We start from the raw sequence: 12,354 nt of genomic DNA on the forward strand, positions 1-12,354 counted from the left end.
TTTTGGTTGCCTTTAAGCAAAAAAAAAGTTTACACAACATTAATACACATTATTACAAATATTCTAATGTCTATAAAAATATAATGTTAATTCATATCATTAAAAATGCTTTTTACGTGAAAGCAGGTAATAGATGTTCAAAACTGATCTGTGGGATTAAAACATGCCCACAGAGAACAGGAAGCATTTTTTAATCTCTCTATCAGACAGCTTTTTGTCATAGATTGTGCCATAAAAAAAGTTATTGGCAGTTTCCCAGACAGGGATTAAGCTTAGTCTTGGACTACACAGCATTTTGCATAAAGATTTTCCTTTGAAAGGAAAATATAGTCTATGAATAGGTCTAATCCCTGTCTAGAAGGCAAACACATAATGTTATGAAGGACTGTAAAGCTTCCTTTACTATACCTTTACCTCAATCTGCTGATCTCTTCTATTTATACACACAATTAAAAATTAATGCACTACATATTCACAAGTATACTCTTAGTATAGCACCCAATCACACATGTACATACTTGTATTTATTATATTTATTGTCTATTGTCAATTGCACTTATTGTAGTTATATATAACATATACAGCTCTGGAAAAAAATCAGAATTAATTTCTCTGATTTTGTTATTTATAGGTAAATGTTTGAGAGAAATTAACAACATTTCTCCCAAATTCCAAATACAAATATTGTAATTTAGGGCATTTATTTACAGAAAATGAAAAATGGCTGAAATAATAAAAAGATGCAGAACTTTCAGACCTCAAATAATGCAAAGAAAACAAGTTCATATTCATAAAGTTGTAAGAGTTCAGAAATCAATATTTGGTGGAATAACACTGGTTTTTAATCACAGTTTTCATGCATCTTGGCATGATCTCCTCCACCAGTCTTACACACTGCTTTTTGGATAACTTCATGCTATTCCTGGTGCAAAAACTCAAGCAGTTCAGCTTGGTGGTTTGATGGCTTGTGATCATCCATCTACCTCTTGATTATATTCCAGAGGTTTTCAATTTGGTAAAATCAAAGAATTTTTAAGTGGTTCTTATTTTTTCCAGAGCTGTATGGTACTTTTATGTTGTGAAATCAGATCAAGATTAAGCACATTTACTGTCACATTTCACTATGTTTAGGTAGACATAATGTACTAAAGATTTTCTTTATTTCTTTATTCTATTGATTGTCCACATTGTAGATTATTATTGACAATAAGACATGAAAACTATTAACATATTTATGTAATAAACAAAAAAGAGGTTGTCCTCCAAATTAATCTCCTGACCTAAACCCAACTGAGATGGTGATTTGGGATGAGCTGGAGCTTCACAGCGTGAAGGAAAACAGAATAATTTCACATGTGTCCTGCATAGCTTTAATATAATCTTCAATATTAAATTTACATTGAAAAAAATCTAAAAAATGAAAGAAAACACATTGAATGAGAAGAGGCGTTTCCAAACTTTTGATTGGCTGTACTGTACAGTCAATGACTTCAGAGGAGGGTGTATTCTTTTTCTTAAAGCTATTCCATGAGTAATGAGTGATTATCATTAACTATTATAATAAACTATAATTGGAAGTTGTATCCATTAAGCTATTATACTATATAGTATACTATATTACACTCATTATCTTGTGTAGCATAAGGAGGAGAGTGTGAGAGAGATTTTAACATTATATTACTCATACAGCATGCATTTGTAGAGCTATATGAAATTGCATACTGCATATTCAGTCTTTTTTAGCTTGAACCAATTGTGACTTTAAAACTTTGCTGCAAGGTTTGTCTTCAGCATTGCTGAATTGGCTGATGGTTTAGCTGTCATGGAGTATATTATCTTGAGAAAACTGAGCAGAAGGTACTGAGATAAGGTGAGACGGCAGAGAATATTTGTTCCTTCACCTGCTAGAGGAAGAGCACTGTCACATGGCCTCCCTGCTGCCTGACATCCCTGAAGCGCTCTCCGCACCTCGCAGCAGCTCTCTCTCACCTTACTGGGCGAACTTCCATTAATGTAAACTGTTAGCTGCTCTCTCTTCACTTCATCAAGTCGAGGAGGGTGCTTTACACTTCCAAATATATGCTCACTTTGGGCTGGCACTTCACGCATATACACCTCACTCACCTCTGCCGTGAAGTGCTTTTGGCACTGCCTCACTAAATGAATGCCTCTTTCATGATGCGCCACTGCATTTTTGAAGATGAGAAAGGCAGATGAACATGATTGACAGAGAATACCATCATTTACCATCTCACCAACATGTTTACTAGTGCATGAGAAGTACTTTGAAATATGATTGTGTGTGAAACATACTATATATAGCTCTGAAGAGACCACTTCAGTTTCTGATTAAATCAGTTTCTCTGATTTTGCTATTTATAGGTATATGTTTAAGCAAAATGAACATTGTTGTTTTATTCTATAAACTACGGACAACATTTCTCCTAAAAAAAATAATTATTCCAAAATATTATCCTATAGAGCATTTATTTGCAGAAAATGAGAAAGGGCTAAAATAACAAACAAAAAAAAAAAGCAGTGCAAAGCTTTCAGTGCAAAGAAAACAAGTTCATATTCATAAAATTTTAAGAGTCCAGAAATCAATATTTGGTGGAATAACCCTGGTTTTTAATCACAGTTTTCATGCATCTTGGCATGTTCTCCTCCACCAGTCTTACACACTGCTTTTGGATATCGTTATGCCACTCCTGCTGCAAAAATTCAAGCAGTTCAGCTTGGTTTGATGGCTTGTGACCATCCATCTTTCTCTTGATTATATTCCAGAGGTTTTCAATTTGGTAAAATCAAAGAAACTCATCATTTTTAAGTGGTCTCTTTTTTTTTTTCCAGAGCTCTAAATAAACCTGCCTTGCCTACTTCCGTCCCACTTCACACCTTTTTGTGCATGCCACACATAGATATGCCAGAACTGTAAGATTCAGAGCTAGTTCTAGCAGAAAACTCTTCATTGCCCATCACTCATATCTCAACCAATCAGCAGCTTCCATCTCTTTTTATAAAACCTTTATAAGACCTTTTTCTGCTCACAGATTCTGTCTTGTGTCCCCTTCTTCCTCTCTACTGCCTTCAATTTGGTCCCACCAGCTACTCGGGGGTTGGCTCCGCCCCTGCCTCCTATATACGGCAGAATCTGAGAGGGTCCAGATGTTGCAGACATGGGCTGATGACAAAGCCTATGCCAAAGAATAATTTTACATTGTTATCTATCACTAATTTAATATTAATTAAGAAATCCAATGTTATTAGATGTTATTATTGGAGGACTTCCTTGTAGAACTTATACAACTACATTTCCCACTGGTTTTTCCACTTTGTAAGTTTTGCAACTGCTTGGGCTCTGCTGGGTGGTCAAGCGGACTAAGCACTGCCACTATGATCAGGAGATTGTTTGAATCCCACTCATGCAGCTTGCCATCAGCTGCGGGAGCCATGAGAGAGCAAAATTGGCCTTGATCTCTCTGGGTTGGTAGATGACACCCTCTCTCACCACATCACCTTAAAGGGTGATGTTGATCAGCACAAGGCATCTGTGAGCTGATGTATCGGAACCAAGTCGCTGCGCTTTTCTCCGAGTGCGCTGTGATGCTGTGATGATTAACTAATGTTAGTCTTCACCCTCCTGGTGTTGTGGAATCACTAGTGATAGGGGGAGCACAGCTAAAAAGTGTGAGTGGGATTACGGGCATAGCAAAAAAGGGGGAGAAACGTGGGATAAAAAGTAAAGTAGATGTTGCAGCTGCTAATAAAAATATAAATGATAAAAATGCTTGTACGGTTACATCCATTCATGATCTAAAAGTGAAAGATCACGCAGCTAAATAAAATTAGAAAATAAAGCTCAGCATGACCAGCAGAACCACGTTACTATACATGAAACCTAGATCTAATCCATACAGCGTATGCTCGAAGTATTAATTCTGGTGATAGCACCACGTTTCAGATGCATTAATCATGATGCCTCATACTCCCCTCCAGCAGGACTACAGAGACACTTCAAACCATTCTGCTCCGAGTTCAGGAGGAGGAAGGTAGGCAGTGAAGGCCCTCCAGCCAAAATCAAATAGAATTTCTTTAGCTGAATTTGATATGGGATAATTACAACTCATGGAGGACTTCTGATGGTAATGAAATGTTGGACAGTTTGGAGCCATTAGGATGATTAAAGCAAATGTATTATTTACAACATCAGCTGCTGCTGCCTTCTCATAAAAGCCACAATCACCAGCATGCTCCCTCCAGACTCCCCCCCCCCCCTCCCTCTCCTCCTCTTTCCCTCTCTATCAAAAGCCTCTTTGTGGACGTGGCAATAAATGGAGGTCAAACTGAATCGCTGTTGTAACTGGGAAGCATTTTTTTTTTCAGTTTCAAGTTATTTTCCAAACCATTATTGCATGTTGGGGCCATTTTCATTTGAGAACCACACGATGTTATGTGTACAGCTGGAATCTGTCCAAATTAAACTGTTGAATGGCATTTAAATGCTGAAAATGTATTCAGAGTCGCTGATTACTTTATTTAAATGCATCCCGGGCCTCGGTGGCATAACCACAGGGGTGGCACAGGCTACTCTTGGTGGCTTTCTTGTGCTTGGCTGTTTAGAACTCTTCTGTGTACTCATCTAGGAGACAATAGCGAGTAGCATGCAGTCAGAAAACAGCAGTTAAGCCGATGTCAGTGTAATATTTGTGTGAACATGCTGGGCCATTTTTGCTAATAACACATTTTGTTCGGGTTTCTGGACCCCCTAAAATTGCAGTGGCCTCCCAGTGGCCCTCTATTTAAACAGAGCTAGAATAATCACTGCCTATTCCTACAAGAAACAGAGCAAGAAACCCTAATGACTGCTGAAGAAACCTTAAAAGCATCCTTATGATATTCTTACAATCACCACTGGCCAGTCTACAAGAGGATCAGAGGAAAAAAACTTTTTGTCTGCTGCAGATACAAAAAAAAAAATGCTTTCCCCAACATGAACCTATCTTTTTGGAACTAAACAAAAAACTCTTGTGCATCAAAAAACAGAACTGCATTTGGACAACCCAACTCACATTCACAATATTATCCTAAAACATTAAGGTAGCACAAGCTAGAACTATTAGTTGCACCAGATTATAAGGCACATTATGCGACACTAGTAAGGAACAGGGGTGTCGTCATGCTTTCCTTCTAAGGCAGCAGATCTTGCCACTGGGTGGTGGTGGTGGTGGGTGGGAAACTAATTAAAATAAAGCTAAGCTAAGTAAACAAAACTGTAGTTCTTAAAAATATATATATTTTAAAGTCCAACGAGTGCTGGATGTTAATCTATAAGTTTTCTCTCCCGAAAACGGTTTATTTGGGTGAATAAAGCACTTCTTTTTATTTACAGTGAGCATAGATTTACAGATTTATAATTTTTTCACGGTTGGGTGTAGCAGCATTAGCATTAGCAGCTAACCACTAGCGCTTGTTGCAGTAAGCGCTGGTAAATGCTGCCTGAAAGTGCAACACTGAGGAACTCTGAATGTTCTGGTAAGCTAGCAGTTTCTCCCCAGAAGCTTGTTTTAACACAGTTATAAATGCACAGGTTACAGTTCAATATACTTTACTCCGATTTTTTGGAAAATTAAAGGATTTTAAGTGTGCCTTAAAGTGCGAAAAATACAGTAAGTTACTTCAAAGTAGCTTATATCAATTACTCACTCTGTCCATGTTGTATATACAGTACTGACACGGCCAAATTAGTTTCATTTGTTTAACCAACTAAACTAAATTGCATTAATAAAGTTAATAATACTACAGACTTCACATAATTTCAAATAACATTTTAACCATTTATAATTTTAATTTTAATACATGATGGAATAATTCTGTATTGGTGCACAAGCGATCCCTGTAGCATTCAACTGCAGCCATACTCAGCAGTAGAGTAAGTTGTAATATGCTCTTACAGTCTTTAACACTGAGGCTAGACAAGCATAGAACCCCTTAAAATGCCTTATCCTGTATACAGACTACATGTGTAGGTAATACAAAACCTATTTTCTCTTCAGTAAAATTAGTTATTAATATTCTTTGAAATCTCCTACAGGACACTTGGAGAAGCTGCCTGTTCACTTTATACTCCACCTAATAATTCCAGATCAGTAACAGGAATCAACCCAAATTCTGCATTAAAAATAAACAAAAAAACTAGACAAATATAAATAAATAATAGGTTTGGAAGACATGAACTGTTTGATTTGTATTCAGGAAAATACTCATTTTAAAATAAAGTTTAGGAAAGAGACAATTTTATGATTGTATTTATTATATTTTGACATTAGCAGATTTACTTAAATATTTGTTTATATTTTTTGTTACAATTACAATTACTCTTTTCAGTAATTTTCCTTATCAAACATGAAAGGTTTTTATGTAATGCTTGAATAGAAATCCTCAAGATTTAGTGGTGTAAAATTGGGCAGACAAATTACAAAAATCCTTGCATTTTAAGAGGTTAAACTGAATAATAAGGAAACAGATGAAGGTGAAGGTAGCCTGCTGAAAAGACTACAAAGTGATGGTGAGTAAAGTGGTGAGGACAGGTGCAGTATATGGTGACAGAAGCCAGTAGGAAAGGTACACCGCCTAAACAAGCCTTGCAAGGCCTTTTAAATTCATCACAACACCTCGAAAAGGCAATTAAAAAAAAAAAAAAAAGACAGCCTGAAATCATCAGTGGCCACTGAAATTATTTGTGGGCGTAGCCATGTCAGATCATACCATGTGTACTGAAGTGTGAACATGAATGAATTAGACTTGGGTTGAAAAAACACAATGCTTTTATCTTTAGATTAGTACATTCACACGTACCCTGTTTAGATCCAGCGCGGTCTCCGCTAGGCCCTGTGTTGGGGGTGTATTTGGTGTCTCGTGTGGCAGCGCTGTGTCTGGTCCAGTCGAAGTTGTCGTTCTTGTCCTGAGTGAACATGCACATGGGCTCCTCCTCGAAACTGCAGTGAAATTCCCCTAAGAAACACAAAGACAGAGTTTCACCAGTCTCCAAACAGTCCAACACAGCCCACAAGTTCAAAGGAGCATTTGAGATGATGATCAGGGACTAACTTAATCACGTATAACTTCCTAAACACACTGACAAAACCCTTACAACACAATCAATCGATATAACTGGCCACAGCCATTGGCAAACAGTTTAAAGGCCTGTCCGCCTTTTTCTCAGCATCGCAGAGCAGGTATTGAAATTCCACTCGAGCTGCTCGCGATAAATATTCATTGATTTTATTAAAACGTAGCTGGGAGCAGTGTGGAGTGGTGACCTTCAGAGAGGCGGGATCTGCTGGGTTTTACTCAGGTAGCAGTGAGAGAGGCGTCTCGCTCCTGGTTAAGACAGTGCAAGAGAGCGGGCTCTTGACTTTTGCCACCTTCAGGCCTGAGGATTTAAATGGGGTTTTGGCCCAGACTCAGAGAAGCAGGATAGGATGGAGCTGGTACCCAGAAGCTAGCGCTGGAATTTTGCGGCGAGAGGAAGAAATTGTTGTTGGAGGCAGACCCTTACCTTAATCTACACACTCTTAAAAATATACATTTTATTATTAAGCATACCTGTCAAGTTTTGGATTTAAAAATAAAGAAAATTTTTCTGCCACCCGTTTCGAGCCGTCCCACCAGCCCAACCAAGGTTCAACACTAAATTTCGCTCAACAAGGGCCTGGTGTCCTCTTATGAGGCCATTTTACTGTTATCTAATGGTGGCTGAAGAGTTTAACACGTTACCATTTTGATTTTGCTCAGAAAATTAAACGAACATTAAATACAGTAAATATTTATGTTTTTTTTTTTTACTTTGTTATGGTTTTGTGTTGAAGCAGCACTTCAAATGAGCCATATTGCTCAAAGGGGCACAATTGTTGTTTCTACTTTTGTTTTGCACTTTGCGCAAAAAAATATAGTTGTGTTTAGGCACAAAATAAAAGTTTTGCACATCATTGTTTTTACACAAATCAGGTGCCAATTAGCCCAAATAGCAAAGAGAAATAAAAAATGTATGCCATGCAAGAGTTCGGGTCTTTGGAGGTTAAATTAATATATAGTATTTACATTGAATTTTATTTTATTGTGATTAATGGTATTCTATGCACTCATGTGGTGTATGTATGACATTATACAAACATACATACTGTGTATGAGGATGTATTATTATAGTATGGTGTTTTTTTTGACAGGAATGCCCTCTCTCTCTCCTTGCATCCATCCATTTCTCTGATTTGTTGTTTCAGTTTTTTTCCCGCTGACGGCACTAATCTCGCGAGAACTGAAACTAAAACAGTTTTCGCAATATTAGTTAGTGAAATTTCAGTGTGACGAGGGACAGGAATGTCTTTTTATATTATAATAAAATACAGGAAAATACTAATATAGGAATATAGGAGGACGGCGAGAAAGAGGGGTAAAATACAGTAGTTTCCCGGCAAAAACTGGAGACTTGACAGGTATGATTATAAGTGTTTTTTTCAGCAATCATTTTGGTAACATACATTTTTTTTTTTTGTAGGATATATGAACATGAATAAGATTTATCATGATATAAAAGCTCTTTTTAAAGGTGTTTTAAAGGTTCTTCCTGTTCACACATTTCATAGAAATATGATTCTTTACAGGCTAAAAGGTTCTTCTACCTCATTAATACAACACAACATATTGTAGCACCGTTATTTTTTAGAGTGCAGGGTTTTTACAAACAGATATGACAAACAGAAAGCTAACAAACAGCATGCCATATTCAGCACATATATTTTTCCAGAAAGACAGAAATGAATACTCACTCAGATGTGGGTTAATGGGAGCTGCAGAGAGAACAAAAAAGAGAAAACACACTTAATTCATCTTTAGCAACTATTTGGAACAACGCTGAAACAGTTATCAAACTTTTAATAAATAGCTTCAATTCTCAGGCAGTCTTAAAAGTTTGAATGTATTAAAATAAATATATTAAAATATTATTTACATTAATGAGTTAGCACACTCAGTCTCACCAGAAAAAAATCATTCAGAATGTCAGAATTTCTTAGTGCTACATGACTCATTATTTTTTTTTATTAAACAGACAGTTTTCCCCTAGTCACACGCTCAAGTTATCACATTGCTGTGTGCTGCATTTACTCATGCCTATATCTGAAAAAAGAGACCATTTAAAAATTATGAGTTTCTTTGATTTTACCAAATTGAAAACCTCTGAAATATAATCAAGAGGTTGATGGATGATCACAAGCCATCAAACCAAGATGAACTGCTTAAATTTTTGCACCAGGAGAGGCAAAAAGTTATCCAAAAGCAGTGTGTAAGACTGGTGGAGGAGAACATGCCAAGATGCATGAAAACTGTGATTAAAAATTAGGGTTATTTCACTAAATATTGATTAAAACTTTATAAATATATTTTGTTTGCAATCTGCATCTTTTTTGTTATTTCAGTCATTTCTCATTTTCTGCAAATAAATGCCCTAAATGACTTAATATTTTTATTTGGAATTTGGGAGAAATGTAGTCGGTAGTTTATAGAATAAAACTACAATGTAACACATATCTATAAACAACACAATCAGAGAAACTGATTCAGAAACTGAAATGTTCTCTTAAGTTTTTCCAGAGCTTTATATAATTTAAGTGAGCATGATCACAGTGTGATGTAATCATACAAAGATCCAATAATAAGCTCCATAAACTACTGTAATGAGGCAATAAAAAAATAGGAGAAAACGGCTAAATAAAACCAATCTAAGCCTACAGACAATAACGAAGCATTTCAAAGAAAGCCACATAAAATCTGTACTAATCACTGTGTAACATAACATAACGTCTCATTCCAACTTTAATCACTCACAGTACAAGGTCCACAGTCTAGGAGTACTTTATGAATTATGATAAACAGCCTACAAATATTTACAAGAGCACAGTTACGAGCACCTAAAACTATTTATTAGAGTAGCTGTGGACAGAAATAAAGAAGATAAATATATTCATTATGGCTCATGGTGCAGCAGCATATGTTGAGAATAACTTAGAGAGTAACAGTTGTTCTATATATAGGGCAAATTTGGCATTGCTAATTAGATCTGGAGTACATCTTTTCACCAGTCCATTGACCACTGTATGAGTAGATTGTTGTTATTCACAAATTAATACAGAACAATTTCTTTGCTGAGGACTGAGCTTGCCTGATCCGTGAAGCGCTGAATTATCATAATGAATAAAAAATGTTATGATTTCCTGATGGTAGTAATCCAGTTCTATTCTGTGCACAAACCAGAATATACAGCACACACACACACACACACACACACACACACACACTTGGAAGCATATCTGCACTCTGTAGTTGCAAGGGCACACTCATGCATTTCAAAGTAGTTACTGCTCAATATACAGTTCCCATTGATAATATAAGAGGGCTACATCCATAGAAAACAAGCTAAAGGTCAAGGGTACAAAACGCTGTTTGTTTCAATAAGTCAGATAGCCCGCAGTAATTTCTTTCACAGAGTAAATACAATCTATGCTGTCAAGAAGATGCATGGGCTTTTTAATGATCGATTCCTGCCACGCTGAATAAATGCGGTACATCAGCTTAACCCCAAAACTTTGTTACCGTGGCATGATTTATGAAATGCTTTAGCGCATGGAAAGAATTGATTTTAATCCACTCGATTAAACCAGCTAATAACAAATCATTCTCCAAAAGCAAACACGTGTAAAAGAATATTGGTAAAGATCCATAGCTCCTATCTATCTGTCTTGCAGGATAATGGAGAGAGAGAGAGAGAGAGAGAGAGAGAGACAGAGAGAGGGAGACAGAGACAGAGAGAGAAACAGAGAGAGACAGAGAGAGAGAGACACAGAGAGAGAAACAGAGAGAGACAGAGAGAGAGACAGAGGGAGAAACAGAGAGAGAGACAGAGAGAGAGAGAAAGAGAGAGAGAGACAGAAAGAAAGAGAGAGAGAGAAAGAAAGAGACAGAGAGACAGAGAGAGAGAAAGAGAGAGGGAGAGAAAGAGAGAGACAGAGAGAGACAGAGAGAGACAGAGAGAAAGAGAGAGAGACAGAGAAAGAGAGAGGCAGAGAAAGACAGAGAGAGACTTTTAAACCTCACTTTAATATCACAACATGAAAAACAGAAACACAAACCATTCTACAAACTGCCCATAAAATTCAAAAAGTCTCAAATATGATGCTTAAACCCCACAAAAATAACAAAAACAAAAAGCAAAAAAATGTTAAAAAGATAAATCCAAAATCTCCTCATTAGGAACACATAAAACCTCATTCTGCCCCCACACTCGGTTAAAAATCAGCATATTGTGAGTCAACTTAAAAAAGGCATATTCCACCCTGAGCCTGGACTTTACTGCTGTTCTCAGCAGCAGCTCGGGGTCCAGTGTCCCGCTCCCCTGGAGTTTATTCTTTCGGGAAAGCCATACTGCAAGTTTGCTCTGACCAATCAAGAAATTGATCAGGCAGATCTTTTCCTTATTAGCAGCCACATACTTAGGACCAAACACATAAAGAGTGTCTGACCACAACACGCCAAGAGCACTGCACCACAGCTTCAGCAGGGCTAGCATCCCTGAGAGCCGAGTACACCTTAAAAACAAGTGCTCAACAGTCTCCTCACTGCTGCAGAAGGGACACTGCTTTCCTGTAGTGGGGTCAATGTGCGCTATGTGTCTGTTCGTAGCCACAGCCCCATGCACAATCCTCCACTGCAAATCTGCAGTGCGTTTTTCTATTGGAGGTTTGTATAGGGATCTCCAGCAACCTCGTGGAGAAGAGCCTGGTGCCAACAACCCTGACCATTTTGACTCCTTGAGACCAGAGAGATTGTCTTTATGGAGAACTTTGACACAAGCTCCATACAAGGCCTTTTTAGACACATCACAAGACAGAGGGAGAGAGAGAGACAGAGAGAGAGAGAGAGAAAGAGTGACAAAGAGAGAGAGAGAAAGAGAGAGAGAGAGATAGAAAGATTTATTGTCAAGATTATGAGGGATAAAACGGAGTAGACTTTAAAATGCACATTCCATTATCATATCTTAAAGCTCTTAAGTCAGAAAAAACACAAAAAGCTAAGACTCCCACATCTTTCCTGTCCTCTTGTGCTCTTAAAGATCACTAATCGCTGAACAGTAACCCTTACTAAAAGCACTTGTGACACAAAAACAAAGACACAATCTGTTTCACTTAATCTAGCACAGTAAAAATCATCTAACAATTTTTTATTACATATTGAATCTCCAAAATGCACTTTTATAAGAGAAAGCAAGAATCTTCCCGTACAATCAAATTTTATTAAATATAA

The 12,354-nt window shown here is 37.1% G+C and overlaps 1 protein-coding gene across 2 annotated transcripts in view; it reads right to left on the minus strand.

Moving 5' to 3' along the window:
• Positions 1–12,354, minus strand: part of LOC103022574 (MAM domain-containing glycosylphosphatidylinositol anchor protein 2) — a 273,753-nt gene that overhangs the window by 17,980 nt on the left and 243,419 nt on the right. For both annotated transcript variants that reach the window (XM_049483026.1, XM_007230730.4), the window contains exons 12-13: positions 8,826–8,846; positions 6,856–7,011 (exon numbers count right to left, since the gene is read on the minus strand). In XM_049483026.1, the coding sequence (XP_049338983.1) occupies positions 6,856–7,011; positions 8,826–8,846 (177 nt within the window). The remainder of the gene's footprint in view (positions 1–6,855; positions 7,012–8,825; positions 8,847–12,354) is intronic.

Source organism: Astyanax mexicanus, chromosome 1 (genome assembly GCF_023375975.1).
Source record: "Astyanax mexicanus isolate ESR-SI-001 chromosome 1, AstMex3_surface, whole genome shotgun sequence".
Lineage (NCBI taxonomy): Eukaryota > Metazoa > Chordata > Actinopteri > Characiformes > Acestrorhamphidae > Astyanax > Astyanax mexicanus.